General features: G+C 34.1%; 1 protein-coding gene across 3 annotated transcripts in view; it reads right to left on the bottom strand.

Annotated features, from left to right (window-relative positions):
• TPR (translocated promoter region, nuclear basket protein) overlaps nucleotides 1-21,989 on the bottom strand; it is a 66,799-nt gene that overhangs the window by 14,776 nt on the left and 30,034 nt on the right. For all 3 annotated transcript variants that reach the window (XM_036845986.1, XM_036845995.1, XM_036845977.1), the window contains exons 24-41: nucleotides 21,094-21,246; nucleotides 20,545-20,661; nucleotides 18,533-18,736; nucleotides 18,245-18,429; nucleotides 17,642-17,789; nucleotides 15,522-15,659; nucleotides 15,288-15,419; nucleotides 11,982-12,112; nucleotides 10,566-10,776; nucleotides 9,481-9,624; nucleotides 8,913-9,111; nucleotides 7,727-7,932; nucleotides 7,459-7,520; nucleotides 6,562-6,770; nucleotides 5,203-5,475; nucleotides 4,196-4,344; nucleotides 3,451-3,534; nucleotides 299-496 (exon numbers count right to left, since the gene is read on the bottom strand). In XM_036845986.1, the coding sequence (XP_036701881.1) occupies nucleotides 299-496; nucleotides 3,451-3,534; nucleotides 4,196-4,344; nucleotides 5,203-5,475; nucleotides 6,562-6,770; nucleotides 7,459-7,520; nucleotides 7,727-7,932; nucleotides 8,913-9,111; nucleotides 9,481-9,624; nucleotides 10,566-10,776; nucleotides 11,982-12,112; nucleotides 15,288-15,419; nucleotides 15,522-15,659; nucleotides 17,642-17,789; nucleotides 18,245-18,429; nucleotides 18,533-18,736; nucleotides 20,545-20,661; nucleotides 21,094-21,246 (2,943 nt within the window). The remainder of the gene's footprint in view (nucleotides 1-298; nucleotides 497-3,450; nucleotides 3,535-4,195; nucleotides 4,345-5,202; nucleotides 5,476-6,561; nucleotides 6,771-7,458; nucleotides 7,521-7,726; nucleotides 7,933-8,912; nucleotides 9,112-9,480; nucleotides 9,625-10,565; nucleotides 10,777-11,981; nucleotides 12,113-15,287; nucleotides 15,420-15,521; nucleotides 15,660-17,641; nucleotides 17,790-18,244; nucleotides 18,430-18,532; nucleotides 18,737-20,544; nucleotides 20,662-21,093; nucleotides 21,247-21,989) is intronic.

Consider the following 21,989-nt stretch of genomic DNA (forward strand, 5'->3'; position numbering starts at 1 on the left):
CCACAGTGCTTACAATTAAATCTATAGTCACTTATCAGTGAGATTTAAGTTTAATTAATCTAACAAATTTACCAAATCCTAAAGGACTCAGTAATCATTAAAAAAAAAATGAGATTTTCCATCACTTATTCTATGCAAAATGTTAAGTTCATAACTAATCAGGATAAAAGAAAAGCATAATAATCTATTTAAAGTGACAGGGAATCAGAATTTACTGGTTGATGCATTAGAATTCCCAAGGATTTCAGCATTTCATCCAGCAGTTTAAAACAATAAATGATTTCAAATCCAAATTTACCTCATGTTCCCCATCATTTTCATCATCCTCCTCCTCTTCATCATCACTGTCAATTACGATGACATCATCTCCTTTGCCTTGACCATCTTGTGATGATGTTGTTTGTTGATCTGATTGAAGAGGTCCAAGGTCTATTTGTAGAGACTGAGAGGTTTCTTCACTGTCTTCCATTGGTGTATAATCTCCCTGGGTGACTCCCTTTAAAAGCAAAAGATAAATGAATAAACAAACAAATAAATAAAGTCAATTATACTTAAAACTATCAGTGACATACTGTAGATATAAGTAAAGGGTAAAGAATACTTATGGACTACCAGAATTTTATTTTTAAAAATACGGTTTTGAAAGCAGAATTAATTTAAAATAAATGCTTTGGGTTTCTTTACAGTCTTCCTATAGAAGAATTATTATAAATCCCACTGGGTAATACTCCAATAAAAAAGAGAGAAAATACTTTATATAGACACACAGGTATATATGTGTCAAATCTACCAGTGTGGTACTGTAGATGAGTATTGTCCATCAGAAGTATAATGTGAGCCACAATACATTTCCCATACGGAATTTAAAATTTTTTAGCAGTCACATAAAAAAAAAAAAAAAGCAGGGCTTCCCTGGTGGCGCAGTGGTTGAGAATCTGCCTGCCGATGCAGGGAACACGGGTTCGTGCCCTGGTCTGGGAAGATCCCACATGCCACGGAGCAACTGGGCCCGTGAGCCACAACTACTGAGCCTGCGCGTCTGCAGCTTGTGCTCCGCAACAAGAGAGGCCGCGATAGTGAGAGGCCCGCGCACCGCGATGAAGAGCGGCCCCCGCTTGCCGCAACTGGAGAAAGCCCTCGCACAGAAACTAAGACCCAACACAGCCATAAATAAATAAATAAATAAATAATAATTTAAAAAAAAAAAAAAAAAAAAAGCAGGTGAGATCAATTTTAACAATAATCTTAATATAGCCAAAAATTATTTCAACATGTAACCTATATAAAAGTTATTAATCCTACATTTTAAAATTTGTAATAAGTCTTCAAAATCCAATGTATATTTCACACTTAAGAACACGTCAGTTAGGACTAGCCATATTTCAAGCGCTCAACAGCCAACGTGGTTAGTTAACAGTGCGGACCAAAGGCAGAAAAAAGACTATCCATGGAACTGCAACATATGATTTTAAAAAAGACAAAAAATTTTCCCCAAATCAGAAATACTGTGTAAAACACACTAAAACAAACTATTATAATTGTCTTTTTACAAAAATACTTCTCCCCCTCTCAAAACTCTATCTTAAGCCTTTAAACTGCATTAAAGATATACTAGACGTAAAAATAATTCTTCCCTTAATCTATTTCCTCACAATTCCATTTTTTTAGCTACTGAAATAAACTGCAATTTAACTTTATTTTTGATATTTACTATAAAAAGTTAAACGTTTACTTTTTATTTTAGTTCAGCACTCAGCAATATCTGGTTTTTTTTGGCCATGCCACGCAGCAAGTGGGATCTTAGTTCCGTGACCAGGGATCAAACCTATGCCCCCTGCAGTGGGAGCAAGGAGCCCTAACCACTGGACTGCCAGGGAATTCCAAAAGCTGTTTTTTTATACAAGCCAGAAACAATGTCTTATGAACTAAATCATTCATAAAGATGTTTACTGTAATGGAAAAAATGAGTAAGTCATGGTATAATTAAAAACATAACAAACTAACATGCTTATTTCAAGAAAAGCAACACTTAGAACATCTGCTTCATTGTCAGAAAATTAGAAAAATGAACTGTTACACTTTCACACACTAAGTAGACAGTGCTAGAAGACAAAATGGAAAGCCCAATGGCACTTTTGAGTCACAGACAATTTTGCCAATCTCAAGAAAAAGCTTTGCACAAAAGATTTCAGTATAATTTAACCAAGTCTGGCAATAACACAGAAATTCACATCTTATTTCAAAATTGTTATTATGCTCTTCAGGTATGACCCGCTCTGAAATATACACAAAATCGATGTCATTTAGAGTATTACATATTCATCTGGGAGGTTTAGTTTTCTGTTCTTAGCCAAGGAAAACTGAAAAAATTAACTTACAAAATTAATGCATCTAAGAAACTAAAATTTACTTGCAATCTATGGTTACTTATGATTAGCCTGAAACAATTCCTTTATTTTATACAGATAAAATAATTTTAGAATAAAATGATCCTAAAAATTTATCCAGACAGAAAGTACTGTTTCAAGCTTAACAAGACAAATGGAAACCAGACAGCCTGAGTTCAAACCCTAGCTCCAATGCTATGAAAACCCGGGTGCATGACTTAGCTGGGCATTGGTTTCTTCACCTGTAAAACAGGGTTGTTGCAAGATTTCTTATGAGGATTAAGTCAGTTAATAAATGCAAATATTTTAGAACCACACTTGGCATATAATAATGAGTTGTATTAACTAATATTATAATATTACTATAAATATGAATTACTATAAATTATGAACTCTCAATTCGTAGGGCGGAGGAATGGAAGAAAAGTAATAATTTGAGTGCCTAATACGTGGCAGGCACTATTTTAGGTACTCTACAAAACTAAAAATTATGTTATCTTATGAGAAAATTGAGGCTTAGAGAGAATTAATGTCTTGCTTACAGTCACACAGCGTCTAAGTGGTGCAGTTAAGGACAGAAGCCAGAGCTTTGTAACTTCAGAGTCTATGCATTCCCATTAGTTAGGCTGCCTCTGGAGAAGCCTCAATGAGAGTTCAAAAGATGAAGAGGTATACAAATGCGTTTCCTTTCACAGATTATTTTAATTCAGTAAGGGAAGCAATAGAGGGAGCAACAAAGGATACCAAGTGGGGCACTTCCAGATGAACTCCAGCCTCAACCAGCTCATCCTTCCAAATAAAAGAGTGGGTAATCTTTACTCATGACAACCTTAGCTTGGAAAATCTGTGCTAACTATAAACAAAAACATTTCTTTAATAAAGTTTAGAAGGCAGGATACTAATTAGAAGTAAAGCAGAAATTGCACTGGCAACTCTAACAATATTTCATTAAATATAAAAGCAGCAAATTGAAAACAGAAGTCCAAATAATATTTCAATTTGTCAAAGCTCATTTCATTCACTATAAGCAATAATTTGTTTACTTTAAGTATGTTTTACTTACTTCTCCAATGGAATCTTGAGAATCTTGGTTGTATACTTGAGTCTCTACCTCTCCATCAGTACTTTCTTCTGCCATAACTTCTTCCTGAATCATGACATACAAGTGTGGTAACCATATCAGTTCACTAGATGAAGCATCACCTGTTCAGTGAGTTCTCCCAATAAAACAAAACTCAAAGCTGTAATTTTATGAAGCTGTACATCAGAAATGTTCACTTATATTTACTTATAAAATATAAACAATCACATTCCTCTTTGGTATATATAAAATAAGGTTCATGAACATTAATTAAATACATGCAAGTGAAATTAATTTAGTAGTCTCAATGCTTGATAATAAAACAATTCATTACAACTTATCTTCAACAAAAGAAAATAAAGGAATACCATTTTGGTCAATCAGAGAAAAAGCTGGCAGGTACCAGTTTAAAATTCCCATGAGACTATAACTTCCTTATTCTTTAAATTAAAAACAAAATTGAAATGGAATTCATCCTACGTTTTTGTAACTGTGTTCTTAAAATTGAAATGGGAACTAATTCAATTAAACATACTCAAAGAATATAAAACAGTGTTGGCAACAGCAACAATACCTGGGTTTTCAGTGGAAATTTTACAGTAAGTTCAACAAGAGAGTTTTCTGGATTTAGACCCCAAAAGGTCCATTCTCTTAATAATGCTGTAACTGAAAGAATATCTTGGTTCTATTGGTAGAAGTAAAAGTAAACAGAAAGATCTTTACACACCTCAGTTCCTACAGGTGTAACACTTTTCAACTTCTTTGGAAGAGGCATTTCCACTGTATCGTCAGAGATCTGGTCTGATGCTTCTATGGTGCTATCTTCTTCCTCTTCACGTGTACGCTTCGGCAAAGAAGAACTTGGGGTAGCTGAAACTTTGAAATTACATAATTTAAATCTCGAATTAGAGCGTGATAATCACTCAATTTAGACAAAGTTAATTTAAAAAATATCTTGGTCATTTAACTAAAAAAAAAAACAGGTAAAAATTTGGACAGAACAACATAATTTGTTCCTGCTCATCTATGTGTAAACAAAGAGCAATTTACGCTCTGAATCAATGGTCTTAACCTTTGATTAATAAAGCCAATTAACTTCTACAACAATACATCTCACTCACTGTGACTGTACTGATATAGAATTGCTACTCACAAAGCTTATACAGGGCCATCTTATAATTTATAAAACCCAGGACTCCTTGGATAAAAAAATTTTCCTTATATGTTTAGACTTGAAAATTCTTACTTGACGTTCTTTTAGATACCTCTTAGTTCTCAGGACTTGTATTAAGTTACAGCTGACCCTTGAACAACTCAGGGGTTAGGGGTGCTGGCCCTCCATATCAGCCATTCCTTCGTGTCTGCAGATTCAACCAACTGAGGATGTATAGTACTGTAGTGTTTACTATTGAAAAACATCCACATTTAAGTGGACCACGAAGTTCAAACCTGTGTTGTTCAAGGGTCAACTGTACATAAAATAAGTTTCAGGTTGTATCACCTTTAAAATTAGTCAAAAAATAACTGGAAAGGAAGAAAGATCTTAATGACAAAAACGAGTGACCTAAAATAGAATTCAGCAGTAAACATAAAATAAGATGTTAGGAATATCGTCATCCATTTTCATACCTGGTAGGAAACAAGTAGGTACAAAGAACATTCAAAATATGTATTATACTCAAGAAACTATAAATGCACAGGTCTACTCTAACCTCATTTTAAAATTAATCGTACCAGTGCCAAACACTGCCGTGGAAGTAGAAGGCCGCTCAACTGGTGAACTCTGAACCACCTCCACAATGTTTGGGGATAGCTCTTGATTTGTAGGCTCAATCTGAGGATGACTCTGTTGAGTGGGTTGCACAAAAGCTGTAGCCTGTGTTTGTTGCTGAACAGTTAAAATGGGTTGAGGGATAGAAGGCTGGACGTTAGGACTAGTAGAACGAACAGATCCACTTGTGCTTCCGAAAACTGGAACATGTTCCACAGGCCCTTCTGATTGCATGGCTGAAAAATAATTAAAACATTTAATATATTAAGTTTTCTATTCTTACCAAAGCCAGAATTGTCCTTCCCTATTCTCTTACAGGTGACATTTTGCATAGTTATTTATGTACATACCTCTTCCACTCACTAGACAAAAAACACTGAGGGTAAAAATAATGTATTACGCATTTTTGAATTGCCTATGTGACAGACATAGAGTGTGCAGTAAACTGTTGGCTGAATTAAATAAATAAACTGTTTTTGCATCTATTATTCTATGTAAATGATGACCAAATAAAATGATATTAAGAAACTCAAAGTCAAATTATAAGTTTTTATTAAGTATCATTTTGTTTTCAACTAATACAAAATGACTTTAATTGGTAATATATCTCATAATTATTTTACTGAATGTAGTTCAAATAAAATATTCTGTCCTTTCATAGCATATATATATTTTATATATTTCTAAACACTTAATTTACTGAATTCTAACACTTGTTAAGACAAGAATCTAAGAAAATTGTATTTAGTAACTTTTACTGACACCTATCTTGGGGTTGGGTAAAGCGATTAAACAATGAGAAACAAATTCCCACCCTTGAGGAGCTCAATCTAGCGGAATAAAAAAACATGTATTCAACTGAATAAAATGTGGTTGTAATTGTTGTAATGAGTAAGAAAGTGACATGGGAAGAAAGTGCAGAAAGCAATTACAAGGTCAGACAGTTTATCAGGGAAGAAGTTGATGCTTGGGTTGAACCAGTGATTTAATATGGTTTTCTAAAGTGGATTTCATATCATCTTTCTTAGTTAATAGAGGTAAAAAAATTTGGTCCTGGAAAAGCATGCCATATACTTAATAGGGGTGTATTTCCCTCCTTCTTTAGCTTCAAAACACAAAAAGCAAAAAGGAAGGGAGGGAGGAAATATGCTACATTAACAAGTATCCCAGGAGGCATACACCTGAAAATATTAAATGCCCACTTGTACATGATGTCTGACTGTAGCTTTAGTGGAAGCCTCATTTATCCTTGAAGTTACTGTCATCTTCTTGTAATAAATCTAAGTAAACAGTTCAACCAGACCTGTTATTATTTTACTTACCTTCTTGTGATTCCACTTGTGTAGTGGGCATCACTGTAGCTGTTGGGGTAGTAGTAGGATTTGTAACAGTTGCAGGTGTAACCATTGGGCGGATACTAGCCCTGGGTGTTGACTTATTCCCAGCCATAGCTGCAGCTGTCACTTTACTTGGAGTAGACACAACAGGAGTTGGCTTGATATTGGCTGTTGGTGGGTCTGAGGTGCTGGCACTTACAGAGGGGAAAATGCAAGAATAATAAATCATAAAAGATTACTACAAATATTCCTTATAAAGTACATATACTCTATCAAAAGCAAAGCACATATGCTTCCTGAAGTGAGTGTCTAATAATTATGACCTTAATATGCATTCAGACCTTATTAACTCTGTTTTCCTAACACTGCTTTGGGTAGACTTTTGGCAGATTAGAAAAAAAATTAAAGAGACAGTTGAGTATAGTTCTACATTTTTTGTTCACTAAATATTACAAAACTCTTATTGAAGAGGTTTTGAACTTAAGCATTAAAAACTGTGCAGGAAATGTTCTGCAGTGGTGCATCCTGACAATGTAGAAAGTATTCAACTGTGCTCAGCCTTTTATCCTTGTATCATATAACATCACAGGGAACATCAGTAGCCTATCTTAGAAATCAATCACAAACTAAAAGATGAAAGACACTTTCTCTGTCACAAAGCTCTACCTATCTGATAGGACTGAAAGTATACTGAAAACAAGAGTTCTGGAAAAAAAAATCTCAGCAACTACATGATGCAGTTTTGCACAGGATAAATGGCTCTTTAGTTACATATTTTTATAATACAGATTTTTTCTGCCCAAAGATCACTAGATCCTTCCTGTATTTTAAAAGAAAAACAGGGAACAGACTGTAAACAGACTGTCAAAGAACAAAACTCACATTCCTCTTTCACCAGAAGTTGGAGCTGTTTTCAACGTGATCTGTCTCTGCTGTTCTGGGACCTATAAAAAGAAAACTTTGGATTACTGTACCTATCCCACAAGAGTCCACTAAACAATGCCATCAAAATATTTTACTTGTTAATTCTCTCTATATACCTGGTTTAGTCAAAATTCAGTCTGACAAAGGCTCCTAAATCACCAGACATCTTCAAGTAAAATGCACAGGGCAAAAATGATTTGTCACTTAAACCAAATTAGCTAATTACCTTATTAGTAGGTTCTTGAGGCTCATCTCTCTGCTCAAGGTGTCTCTCTTGATGCTCCCTGAGTTCTCTTTCCAAGCGACTAATTCGACCTTCATACTGGGACTTAAGAGCAGTCATACGAACATCCAGTTCATCTTTCTGCTGATCTAAGGCTCCATTCCTTTGTTTAAGCTCCTCATTTTCTTTAGTTAGCTGATCTTTTACACCTACAGAAGTAACCACATGATTCTATTAATATCATAATCAAACACTGGAAATAAAACGCATTTATGTGCGTAATAAGTACTCAAAAGTCGTATCAGATTCTATTCCTGAACTTTAACATCCACAATAATTCTGATATACATCTCAATAAGTAAAGTTCTAAACCTATCTGTATTTGCTTTATTACTCCAATATAAAGTATACTCCAAAATAAAACATTTTACTTTTCCTAAGATCTCAAAAAGACAAAGGATCTACCATAAACTAGTCAGCAGGAGCCCTTTTATATGGCCTTTAATATTTTAATATATTAGGAATTATAAAATTTTCATTTCATATAACCTACAGCATATACTCAAGAATAATTAAGTAACTTCTTTTATGAAATAAGTTGCCAGGGGCACTATCTTAGAGATCATTTAAAAAGCTGCATATAATAAAACTCAACTGATTTGGCATTTTATTTACCTACGAGCAGACTGGTAAGCAAGGTGCAGTAAGGCCCTGAGCATTGTAGCACTGGGCTCCTCATAAATTTGACATGATATTCTCCCTGAAGGGCTAAAGGGGCCCTCCGTGAAGTGAGGCACAGAAAACTCACTTGGCTGGTAAGATCTAATGCTGTCTAGGAATTTACAGAAGGCTTCTGGACAGTATACTGTGGACCCAAAGGATCACCATCAAAAGGTAGTAACAGTTACACAGTAAAGCAGAAGGATGGCTGTACTCCCTATCTACTATCTACTACCAGTTAACAATTAAGAAAGATTTCATAAATAAAGGACATCCTCATCACTTGAAAATTAAAATTGCTGTAATTTGTGTCTAATTAAATAAACCTAAATATCTAAAGCACACACGCACATACACAGAAGTCACTTTATAGTACAGTCACTTTTTTCTTTCCTATTTAATTTTAAGCCTGTATCAAGTAACCAACTTTCACCATCAAGTTTAAATCTTAAAGTATACAGAAACTTACCAGCTAAGTGTGCAATTTTTGATTTTGCTGCTACAATAGCCTTTCTTGTTTTTTCTTCCTTTTCAGTTATCTGCTGTCGGAGCTGCTCCTCCTGTGTGGTTCTATCTTGAAGGTCCTGACGAAGTCGTGAAAGTTCAGATTGAAGCTGCACAGTCTGTTCCTGGAGATTTCTTGCTTCCACCTCTTTTTCAGATAATGCCTTTTAAAGGAAGACAAAGTATTCACTATGTAATTCAACAAAATCAATATAACTGTATGCCCTACAGACTTAAAATGTAAAACTTATTAATTTGCTTATTTAGAGTAAATGGAAGTATAAATATAAAATGGTGGTCAAACCAAGCAAGTGAACACTTAAAGATGATTAGGTATTATTTACATACACAAGTCATTCAAAGTAAAAGGATAAAATATATACCTTTCCATATAAGAGAAAGTATCAGTGTTTAACACATCTTTCTCTTTTCAAAATTCCTTTTTATGACTGAGTAAAATTCCATTGTACTTCTTTAGCTTTTCAACAAGAAAACAATTCCTTCAACACCTTCCACTACTCTTCCGCTCATACCTTCTGCAGATTCTCCACCTGACTCTCGAGTGATTTTGACTTTGTTTCAGCTTGATTAAGGGTTTCTTTGAGCTCCTGCATTTCCTGGACTGAGACATGCTGTTCCTGATGGTCTCCAGAAGACTGAGCTGAGGTCTCCATGACCTAAGATGACAAAGAGTAATAATATACTTGCACATTTATACTCAATAATTCTGCAAATTCATCTAAGAAAATAATCATAAGTATGTAAAGAAATTTATTTTTAAGGGTATTCATAAATAAATCTTCTATGGAACAACTTTAATGTCCAAAAGTAAGCTATTAGTTAAACAGGTTAGGGCTTTCCATACCACTAGGTATTAACCAGCTAATCAAAATGATGATGCATTATTTGACATAGAATTATTTGGAAAAACAAATCACTCATATGTAAACGAAAGCATACTAAAGTGCTAACAATGGTTAACTGAGAGGTAAGAATTTTGAAATTTTTTCTTTATATGTTTTTTCATCTAACGTAGTAAATACACAATAAAGTCAATATACAAGTTCTTTACCACTGGGAATTAAAAACAAAATTCAGATCCAAAGTAAAACAAGGATTTAAAAATTCTTTTTGGTAGGTGGTTAACACAGACTACTTATTTAAAACTATAACACAACCTGATCAATTATAAAGAACTAGCATTTTTTGATATACACAATTTCAATCAGCAATGAGTTACAAGAACATAGTTTTGCAAAGGAGCAATATTTGAAATTGGGAAACTGAATTAAAATACCTAGCATTTACTACTATTTCTATATGAATTTATAGTTCATTTTGGGACATACTAAAGAGCAAATCTTAAACCAAATAAAGATATCACATATAAACTTACCCTTGTTTAGAATCTAAAAACCAATAATTAAAAATTATGAATAAGGTTTTTGTAAGTCATCCAAATATTTATATATATATCCAAATATATATCCATATATCCACTCATATATCCAAATATATATATAAAAACTGTGTAAATTGTGTAGATCAAAACTGTGTATATCAAAAAATGATAATATATATATGAAGAATACATAAAAAGAAAACTGCTTCAAAATACCTTATCTTGTTGTGCTTTAAGTTCTTCATATTGAGTTTTGTACCTACGTCCAATTTTCTTGACTTGAGTAATAGTTTTAACTTTTTCTTGAATATCAATTATTTTGGCATCTAAGTCCTTCTGGATGCTTTCCTTTTCAGTTCTTACTTTATTTAAATCTTCCTTTAGACTCTGGATTAAGTTCTGGCTGTTAGTCAAAGATGCATTTGATCTAAGCAAAAAAAATGGGGTAAAGGAGAAAGACTAAATATTTGGAACTTTCCAAATTTTAAAATCCTTTAAGTTACATTTTTATTGTGTTGCTTTAGTCTGTTTTTTATTTAGAAAATTCTAAGAAAACCATACACACACTTCAAAAGATAATTCCTTAACTTATGAACCTGTGGTCCTTTAGAAAGATCTGATTTACTTATTATATGTCATACATGCCCATTTTAGAGATGAGAAAAACTGAGCTACAAGTGGTCAAGTAACATGCACACTTTTACTCTGCATTGGTACACAGAGTTTAATCCACATCTGCCTGATAGCAAAATCTACACGCTTTCCACTCTACTGGGTGCTGAGTAAGTACATTAGGCTTTATAGGCCACATACAGTGTTTGTTACATGTTCCTCTTCCTCCTTTTCTACATCACTTAAAAAATGTAAAAATCATTCTTAGCTTCCAGCTGTACAAAAAAAGACCTGTGGATTATAGTGTGCCAACCCCTGTACTTTTATCATGAACCGAACTTGAAATCAGATGACCCGAATTAGGAACATGGGTTTAACCGCTACTAACCTTATAAGCTTGGGTACCTTTCTGAATCTTAGCTTCCTCATTTTAAAATTAAGTAATATCTCTCCTACTGAAAATGCCAGACTACTGTTATGAAAAAAATAAGAGAATAAATATGACAAAAATTTGTAAGCTATCAAGTATCACATAAATAGGGGCTATGACAGGGACAAAGGACATTGAAGCTTAAAACAGGTAAACCAGAAACATTAATTTTAATATTACATTTATCTTTAAAAGGCAATACTTCACTATAAGTTCATTTAAAAACTTTCTTTATTAAAAACTTTCAAAATAGATTCATGAATATATGTTAACCAAAAATAAAATAAAAGAAAAATCTACTTGCAAAAGTCATTTTGACTATTTAAAAAAGTTTGCTTTAGATTCATACCAACTATGTAGTTTTTCAAAAAGTAATAAAATATTAAGAAATAATGCATATATGAAGGCATAAAACTAAATTACTGCTTGCTTGGCTCTATAAGGTAATAAAAGGAAAGCCACATGTAAGGGCTCCAGCACTTTCCATTCTTTCTAAAATCAGGAAGCACCTAGGGGGTCACATAAAGAATAGAAACAAACTTCTTTAAGATTTCAAGAATTGTATACAACTTAAGGTTTCTTCCACATACCTTGCAATTTCAGCTTTAAGCCTTCCAATTTCTTCAGTCAATTGTTGAATACGCTTAGCATGAACTTCCTTTTCAGAAAGGAGCTTTCGATATTCTTCTGTATCTGGATCTTTCTGTTGACTCACTAGATGCTAGAACAGCAAAAATGTATAATATGGTTTTATAGGTTTTATGAAACTAATGTGCTATAATAAAATATCAGAGTATCTAATTGTGTTTACATTTGCTACTTGCATACATAATGATCAAGCACCAAACTACAAGAAAATAAGATCAAAGCTTTAGTTCCTTTGTTTAGCTAAGATGTTTAGCCAAAATGGAAGGGGAAAATAAAATGTCATTCACTATTATTTTTCATAGCTGCAAAGGAACATTTCAGAGCCATTACAATGGAGCCAAAAAAGGGATCTAAAGAATCTACAAGCTTTTAATATTAATATTAAATACCTAATTTCATTAAAGTGACATATACAAGGGAAGAAAATGTCATAATGCATTACAATCTAAACAAAAATATGAAAATAATCCTAAATGTAACTGATTCCATTAACTAGGAAAGAAGGCATCATAATTTAACAGGAATATATCTAGATTTGGGAAGATTATCCTCCTTTCTTGATTTTTCAGATTGCTTGATTAAAAAAAAAGAATAAATGTGCTCTAAAATTCTATCGTCCTCTTCAGATATGAGTGGTTCCCTAGAGCATTTTCCAGGTGCTAGGTGCTGTGTGAACTGCTTCATTTATTGTTTAATTTTTGTAACATGAAGAGGGGTATTATGTCCTCATTTTCACAAATAAGGAAAATTGGCTCAGAAAGGTTAATGTCCTCATTTTCACAAATCACATAACTAGTATGTGGTAAGGCCAATTCCCAACCTTTTGTTTGAATACAGAGCTAGCATTTCTTTTTTTTTTTTAACATCTTTATTGAAGTATAATTGCTTTACAATAGTGTGTTAGTTTCTGCTTTAAAACAAAGTGAATCAGCTATACATATACATACATCCGCATATCTCCTCCCTCTTGCATCTCCCTCCTACCCTCCCTATCCCACCCCTTTAGGTGATCACAAAGCACCGAGCTGATCTCCCTGTCCTATACAGCTGCTTCCCACTAGCTATTGATTTTACATTTAGTAGTGTATATATGTCCACGCCACTCTCACATCGTCCCAGCTTACCCTTCCCTCTCCTTGTTTCCTCAAGTCCATTCTCTACGTCTGTGTCTTTATTTCTGTCCTGCCCCTAGGTTCTTCAGAACCATTTACATGTGTTAGCATACAATATTTGTTTTTCTCTTTCTGACTTACTTCACTCTGTATGACAGACTCTAGGTCCATCCACCTCACTACAAATAACTCAATTTTGTTTCTTTTTATGGCTGAGTAATATTCCATTGTATATATGTGCCACATCTTCTTTATCCATTCATCTGTCGATGGACACTTAGGTTGTTTCCATGTCCTGGCTATTGTAAATAGAGCTGCAATGAACATTGTGGTACATGACTCTTTTTGAATTATGGTTTTCTCAGGGTATATGCCCAGTAGTGGGATTGCTGGGTCATATGGTAGTTCTATTTTTAGTTTCTTAAGGAATCTCCATACTGTTTTCCATAGTGGCTGTATCAGTTTACATTCCCACCAACAGTGCAAGAGGGTTCCCTTTTCTCCACACCCTCTCCAGCATTTATTGTTTGTAGATTTTTTGATGAGGGCCATTCTGACTGGTGTGAGGTGATACCTCATTGTAGTTTTGATTTGCATTTCTCTAATGATTAGAGATGTTGAGCATCCTTTCATGTGTTTGTTGGCAATCTGTATATCTTCTTTGGAGAAATGTCTATTTAGGTCTTCTGCCCATTTTTGGATTAGGTTGTTATTTTTTGATAATTGAGCTGCATGAGCTGCTTGTATATTTTGGAGATTAATCCTTTGTCAGTTGCTTCGTTTGCAAATATTTTCTCCCATTTTGAGGGTTGTCTTTTTGTCTTGTTTATGGTTTCCTTTGCTGTGCAAAAGCTTTTAAGTTTCATTAGGTCCCATTTGTTTATTTTTGTTTTTATTTCCATTTCTCTAGGAGGTAGGTCAAAAAGGATCTCGCTGTGATTTATCTCATAGAGTGTTCTGCCTATGTTTTCCTCTAAGAGTTTAATAGTGTCTGGCCTTACATTTAGGTCTTTAATCCATTTTGAGTTTATTTTTGTGTATGGTGTTAGGGAGTGTTCTAATTTCATTCCTTTACATGTAGCTGTCCAGTTTTCCCAGCACCACTTATTGAAGGGGCCGTCTTTTCTCCATTATATTCTTGCCTCCTTCATCAAAGATAAGGTGACCATACGTGCATGGGTTTATCTCTGGGCTTTCTATCCTGTTCCATTGATCTGTATTTCTCTTTTGGTGCCACTACCATACTGTCTTGATTACTGTAGCTTTGTAGTATAGTCTGAAGTCAGTGAGCCTGATTCCTCCAGCTCTGTTTTTCTTTCTCAAGATTACTTTGGCTGTTTGGGGTCTTTTGTGTTTCCATACAAATTGTGAAATTTTTTGTTCTAGTTCTGTGAAAAATGCCATTGGTAGTTTGATAGGGATTGCATTGAATCTGTAGATTGCTTTGGGTAGTATAGTCATTTTCACAATGTTGATTCTTCCAGTCTAAGAACATGGTATATCTCTCCATCTGTTTGTAACATCTTTAATTTCTTTCATCAGTGTCTTATAGTTTTCTGCATACAGATCTTTTGTCTCCTTAGGTAGGTTTATTCCTAGGTATTTTAGTCTTTTTGTTGCCGTGGTATATGGGAGTGTTTCCTTAATTTCTGTTTCAGATTTTTCATCATTAGTGTACAGGAATGCAAGAGATTTCTGTGCATTAATTTTGCATCCTGCTACCTTCCTAAATTCATTGATTAGAGCTGGCATTTCTAACCATACTATGCTATATGGTTTTGTCCCTCCTAAAAAGGTAGCAGTCAGTGAACAAGTCTTCTTAAAGTGATTCAGTAAACTACATGAATCCATTTTTCATGTACCAAAGCATTTTAGAGATAAAGCAAAAGCCGAAATTTGGAATCCAAGTAAATAAATTAGCTGTTTTTAAAAATATACAAAACCTAACCAAAACTTTAAAAACTGAGTTATAAGTTTAATGCCTGTCACATATGTACAGGTTACACGTTAGACTTTTACTGATAAACACATAATACTTTCCACTAGCTCATCATACATTTTTATCCCCTTAAATTTTACCCTATTATTTTAAACCAACATGTTTCCATATTTTGGAATGGGTTTAACTGCACTTACCTGGTTACGTGCTTTCCAACGTTTGACATCTTCTTCTAATAACTTCTTCTCTGCTTGCAACATACCGCTTTTCTCACTCAGCTCAGCATTTGCTTCTTGTAAGGGTAAAATATCTAACTCCAGTTTCCTCACCTGAAAATAGTTCCAGTATTTTTTTTAATACCTGATGTGAGAATTTATTTAAAATACTATTAAAAATAATGTGCCTCTACTCTTCATTAGTACGTTACAAACCTTGGCTTGCATCTGTTGTAGATCCTGTTCTAGCCTTTCCTTTTCTTCCCTCAGAATCTTATTGGTCTCCATAACTACATTCATTGTTTCGGTTTTCTTCATCAGTTCCTCATGCTGGGCCATTGTTTTTGCAGTTACCTAAAGGTTTCAAACATGTATACAGCAACATATAACAATAGATTAAGACCTACCTTTTCCTACCAGTTCTAATCTTTCCTACAAAAGTAAAAAGGATTTAAATGTCAACTTTTAAAACAAATTCTTAGAAGTCTTACATGTTTTTCTGTGATTCATGCTAATTACAGAGTTTAAACAAATACTAGAAATTAAAAGATGAAAGTAAAAAGATACTACAAATCCTGCTGACAAATAGTTTTTACATTAGATAAGAACATCAATCCAGATCTCTTTCTCTATCTATTCTTTTTCTTCCTACACTGAATTAAATAGTTCTAAAACAATGTTATTTTGATCCTCAGTTTTTTCCCCCTTTTTCAGAAACTCTTTTTTTTTTTTAATTTTTTATTTTTTTAATGCTATTCTTGTCTGCTTACATTCTTTTTATTTATGTATGTATGTATGGCTGTGTTGGGTCTTCGTTTCTGTGCGAGGGCTTTCTCTAGTTGTGGCAAGCGGGGGCCACTCTTCATCGCGGTGCAGGGGCCACTCTTCATCGTGGTGCGCGGGCCTCTCACCATCGCGGCCTCTCATTGCCGAGCACAGGCTCCAGACGCGCAGGCTCAGTAATTGTGGCTCAGGGGCCGAGTTGCTCCGCGGCATGTGGGATCTTCCCAGACCAGGGCTCGAACCCACGTCCCCTGCATTGGCAGGCAGATTCTCAACCACTGCGCCAACCAGGGAAGCCCCAGAAACTCTTTTTCATTTCACTCAGTTGTTTCATCACTTTGGTTCTGAGCAATTTTACTGAATATTTGTTCATTTGTGAAGAACTTTTCTTCTGTTCTCATTGAGTATAATTATCCATCTTTTGCACACGTTACTTTATTCCTTCACCATTTTTAAATCTATGGTTCATGACTGCCATGCTACACTGTTCATCTTTGGTAGACATTCTATTATTTTTGACATAATGTATGTTACTTCTTGACTCTCCTCTGACTGTATGTAAGAGTTGGTTGAGCTGGGCATTTTCTAGTATTATTTGCCTTTCTACAGCCCAAAGGAACAGCAAAGAAAGCAGAAGAGACTGAGAGAATATACAATCTTCGTTAGAAACCCCGATTCTGCTCTTTTCCTCCAAGTGTTAACTCCATTGAATTAGAGGGTCTGTTTATTATTTCCATAATGAGATATGTTTGAATTTGGGTTGTTTTCTCAATAGGATATAACTCTGGAATTTTAAATTTCTGTCTGAAAATGTAAATCCCATACATCTAATTGTTCAATTATTCACTTTCCCTTGTTTCAATGGTTTCTCTCTAGCAGCCATTCCAACTATCAGTTAAAAGAAGATCAATGATTCAAGGTCTTAATTTCCTTCCTTCCAGATGTGGAGTTATATTACTGCTCTCCTCAGAATGAGGTTATGCAATAGTAAGCCTTTGGGTGGTAGTGTGGACTAAGGAGTTAATAAGCTTATGCTGTGATCACATATTCACTAAGCATCTTTTTTTCTCCTTTGGTCAATTGTTTTGACTACATTTTGCACCTCTGATGAGAAAGGAATATTCTGTAGCAGTTTCAACCTACCTTTTTTTCTAGAATGACTATCAATCTATAATGAAAACTACAGTAATAAATTAAGATAACTGAAATTTATTAAGCACTCACTGTGCACCAGACATGATTCTAAATGCTTCATGTGCACTAACTCAATCCTCATTATCACCCCAATATTACAGACAAGGAAGTTTAAGAGCAAGGAAGTTAAACAATGTATCCAAGGCACACATCTCATGGTGTGAAGCTAGAATCTGAAACCAGTCAGTCTGGTTACCATTAGTCTCTCACCACTGTATTGTGCCAGTGTTTAATGATGTTTAATGAATTTACGTGTTTAAAAAGAATGCTTATTTCAAACTAAATTTTATGTTATTAGAAACTGAAATGAGCTCATCTCTTGATTTAACAAGTGCTTTCTTAAACCTTAGGATACATACCTGAACTTTCTCCCTTTCAGCATTTAGACTATCCTGCAGTTCCTGCAGCTCTCTTTCTAAAAGTTCAACCCTTTGCCGATAGCGCAGACTCTCAACCTGAGCCACTTCAAACCTAGTTTCAGCAATTTCTTTTTCTCGTCGTATAAATCTACAAGAATATGTAAGATTTTACTTGAATAGAAAAATGCCAACAACATGACATTTCAAAACTTGGATAATTTTTAAGATGACAAAAATCATTCACTTTAAAAACTATTTTTATACAATGTTTTCATTAAAAAATAATGGGAGATATATTTTATTACAGACAGTGGCTTCTACCTTTAAAATAATCCGAAAGGCATTTAATTTTCTAAAGAACCCACTCAAGTTCTTACTATTAGATTCAACTTGAACTAATTTATTTAAATTGGCATATATCTAAATGTCAAAAGTGATCACTAATTGGGTGATAGTGGGTTTGTTGACTAATAAGAGACAAAATGAGCTTTATACCTAAATATCATATAACTCCCACTTGTCTAATTTATACATTTATAGTGTCACTTCATAATTGTTGTTAACTACAGAAGTAATAAAGCATTAAGAATATATTGGATTTACCTGAGAATTTCTAAAATTTGTTCTGAAGATTTTCCTTCTTCACTGAGAGATACATTCAATGGACCTTGTACACCTTCCTTCATAGAAGCAACGACTTTGTCACTTAATTTTTCAATCTGATCATGAAGTAATCTGTTTTGTTTTTCTAGATCTTCACAGCGAGACACACTCTTGGAAACTTCATCCTATAAGCCAAGAGTCTATCATAATAGCAGATTTTCCAATGTACATTAAAAAAAACCAAAACTTTCAATTCTCCAAACATTCGATTATGATGTACAATAATACCTTTAACATTCTCTCTCTTTCCTCCCAAGATGCTTTACACTCCAACAACTGTGATTCTGCTTTCTGGGCTGTTTCTTCCAAGTGCTGACGCACTGACATCATTTTGGAAACCTGTTCCTTGGCAGCTTGTAGAGCTTCAACATCAGCAGCATGTAGCATCAATTCTCTCTCATACTTATTCTGAGCTTCCACAGCTATTTTAGCCTGAAAGGAATTATTTCCCCATCAACACAGATGATTAAAAACCCATAAAGCTAGTCTTTGAAAAGACGCACATTGTATTATTTAAAGTAATAAAAGTGAAGACAATCTCTAAATGTACCAAAATAGGAGAATGATTAAAAATCACACTGTAGTGGGAAGCAGCCGCACAGCACAGGGAGATCAGCTTGGTGCTTTGTGACCACCTAGAGGGGTCGGATAGGGAGGGTGGGAGAGAGGGAGATGCAAGAGGGAAGAGATATGGGGACATATGTATATGTATAACTGATTCACTTTGTTATAAAGCAGAACTAACACACCATTGTAAAGCAATTATACTCCAATAAAGATGTTAAAAAATTAAAAAAAAAAATCACACTGTATCTATTTAATGAAATATTAAACATCTGTTCAAAATGAAACTTAAGAAGATGATATAGTAACTCGGAACAGTCTTTATGAAAAAAAGACTAAATATAACTGAGTTACATAAAATACATATATACACACACAAAGTGAATGAAGGGAAATGAAAATAATCTATTTGAATACTGAATTATGGATACATTCTTTGATTCTAATTTCCAATGTTATGCTGTTTGGCAATAAGCCAAAGACAATTCATTTTTGTCTAATTTACCTTCAATTTGAAGCACTTTCCCCTGTATTCCATTTTTAAAGTAATCCTGATATATATACATGTTATGTATATAAGCACTATGTAACCAATAAACAATAGTAACCCAATGAATAGCTATTAATATACCACCAAACATAAAAATGAGAATGTTTCCAATATCCTTACATGTCTTTCTTTCCCATTCTACCATTTCAATAATCCCCATTTTCCTGAATTGTTTTACCATTTCTTGTTCATAAAAAATTATAAAAAGCAGTATCACATATATGTGTGTGCATGTTGTATGCATACTTAAATAATGTGGTTTTGTACTTTTAAAGCTTATAAACAGTGGTGTATAGAAATCTGTGTAAGCTCAGTAATGCATTAAAAAGGTATTAAAATTGTTTTGTTGAGAAAAGTATCTCTATCTTGTCTGTAGTACAGCTTTACAACCAGAATTAGTGAAGGACTATAATAGTGAAAGAATGTTTTCAAGTGAAAGCAAGTACACATTTAATCTCCGACTCCTATTTTTCTATATTTTCCCCATTTATCAGCATTGTTTTGTTAATGGATATTGCTCTACAGGTATCTCCTACTTGTTGAAAGTTTGCTTTATGCCACTTTGCTTTTATGAAAAACCTACATTAGCATCTGTTTTTGCTAACCAAAAGAAATCCAAAGAGCATTTTTGCTTTTACAAAAAAGGAGAAAAGTGAAAACAGTGTTCAGAGTTTGTTTTGCAGGAGCCATGATAGAGGCTGTGCACACCCCGAATAGCAAGAGAGGCACTGCCAAGCTCCCTCCCTGAGAACTACACTCAGCATCTCAACATCAAGCTGTCATAGCTTTGAACTGTGTCTGTGAGCACCTGTGCTTTATCTCAATTTATTTTGTGCTTCCATTAGCAAGATGTGTCCTAAGATAATTGTTTCTTCACTTTATGCCATTTCAGTTTACACACGGCTTCATAGGAACTTTCTACTTTTGGACAGCAGGGGAAACCTGTGTTTACTTTTAGCCTTCATCTATACTTTTCAACTGATGTTATTCCAAGTTCCACAAGAGTGGAAATAACCTGCATTTTTTTAAGATTCACCAATCCCCAAAATGCATTAATATACTCCAAGAACTGTTCCCTAAGATCAAAGCTCACTTCTCAATAACTGGCTCTAAGAGTGACACTTACTTGTTCCTGACAGTCCCGTCTGGCTTGCTGTTCATTAGTCAAAGCTGTGCTTGCTCTCTGAAGAGCTTCTTGTACTTCACTCTGAACACTATTGAGTGTTTTCTTTAACTCAGATAACTAAATCAGAAGAACAAGATTAAAACCAGAGTTAATTGCAAACTTACTTTAAAAATACTGAAGATAGATTTTTCAAAATACAAGTAGCCCAAAGACTTCTTACTAAATTTAAAATAGTCATAACCTGATATAATCTACTGGACAAATTTTGCAGGTCTATGTTGACCCCATATTACTATGTGCAAAAGTCAATTTTTAGGCAGAGGCTTCTAAAAAGCAGCACTGATACCTAGTACCATAAAGTAGTCTTAAATATCCAAAAGGAAACATGTACAGATGTACAGAGTAGAGTAAAACATAAAACTAAAATTGTTGGGTATGTGTTCATTCAATATCTGTTGAGATGAACTGAATAGTAACTAATGAGCTGGTTAAAAGAATTTAAATTCTTACCATAGAAAAAGTGATTGATACGGTAATAACTTAATTTACCTGTTGTTCCATGCTCTCTATGGCTTTTCTCTTGTCATCCTGAAGTTCCTGTTTTTCCTTCTCTACTTCCATTAACTTCTTTTCCAGCTGTGTCTGAAACTCAGCGGACTCTTTTAAGCGAACTTCAATATTCTTATGTACTTCTTCTGTCACCTTCACCATCAACCAAACAGTAGGATACAAAGAATATACACATTTAAAATTATACAGTTACTTTCCCCAAATCTAAACTAAATTTTAAAAATACTAAAGTTAATGTTTGCCTCGTATTTTTTTTTAAAATCCATCAAATTCTGATTAAAGAGTTCAAAAACATCACTTAAAACTATGCATAATTTACCTCTCTACCTGTTTACTGGTCATTTTTCTCTTTTGAAGTGAAATTTCCAATTTTCATTTTCCCCTCAATCTTCATATCCACTTGCCAAATCTGTCCATTCTACCACTGAAAGGGGTTTTCCTCCCCACATATTTTGATTTCCATGATGCCAGCCACGAAAGGATCTTTTAAAACTGTGGCCCTAGTCTATTGCTATAGCCTCCAAAACAAACTTCATACCCTCCAATCTATTACGTTAATCTTTCTAATTAAAGCACATTCTGGTTATGACATGTTGGGAAAAAATCAATGCCTCAGTAATCTTACAACATATAATTTAGTATGACTTGAAAACCTTTCACATTTGGCTCTTGACTACGTTTATAATTATATTCCTCACTATTTCACTTCATAAACGCAATACACTAACTAGCCTTTTTATCTTGGCTGATGGTGCCTTCTACGTGGAATAACTTCCTACCTTTAACTCTCCCAATGATGCTTTCTTTCAAGGCTGGACACAAATGCCTTCTCTCCTGTGAAGTTATGCATACTCAAAAGACAAATAATTTCACCT

This window comes from Balaenoptera musculus, chromosome 1 (genome assembly GCF_009873245.2).
Source record: "Balaenoptera musculus isolate JJ_BM4_2016_0621 chromosome 1, mBalMus1.pri.v3, whole genome shotgun sequence".
NCBI classification, from domain to species: domain Eukaryota; kingdom Metazoa; phylum Chordata; class Mammalia; order Artiodactyla; family Balaenopteridae; genus Balaenoptera; species Balaenoptera musculus.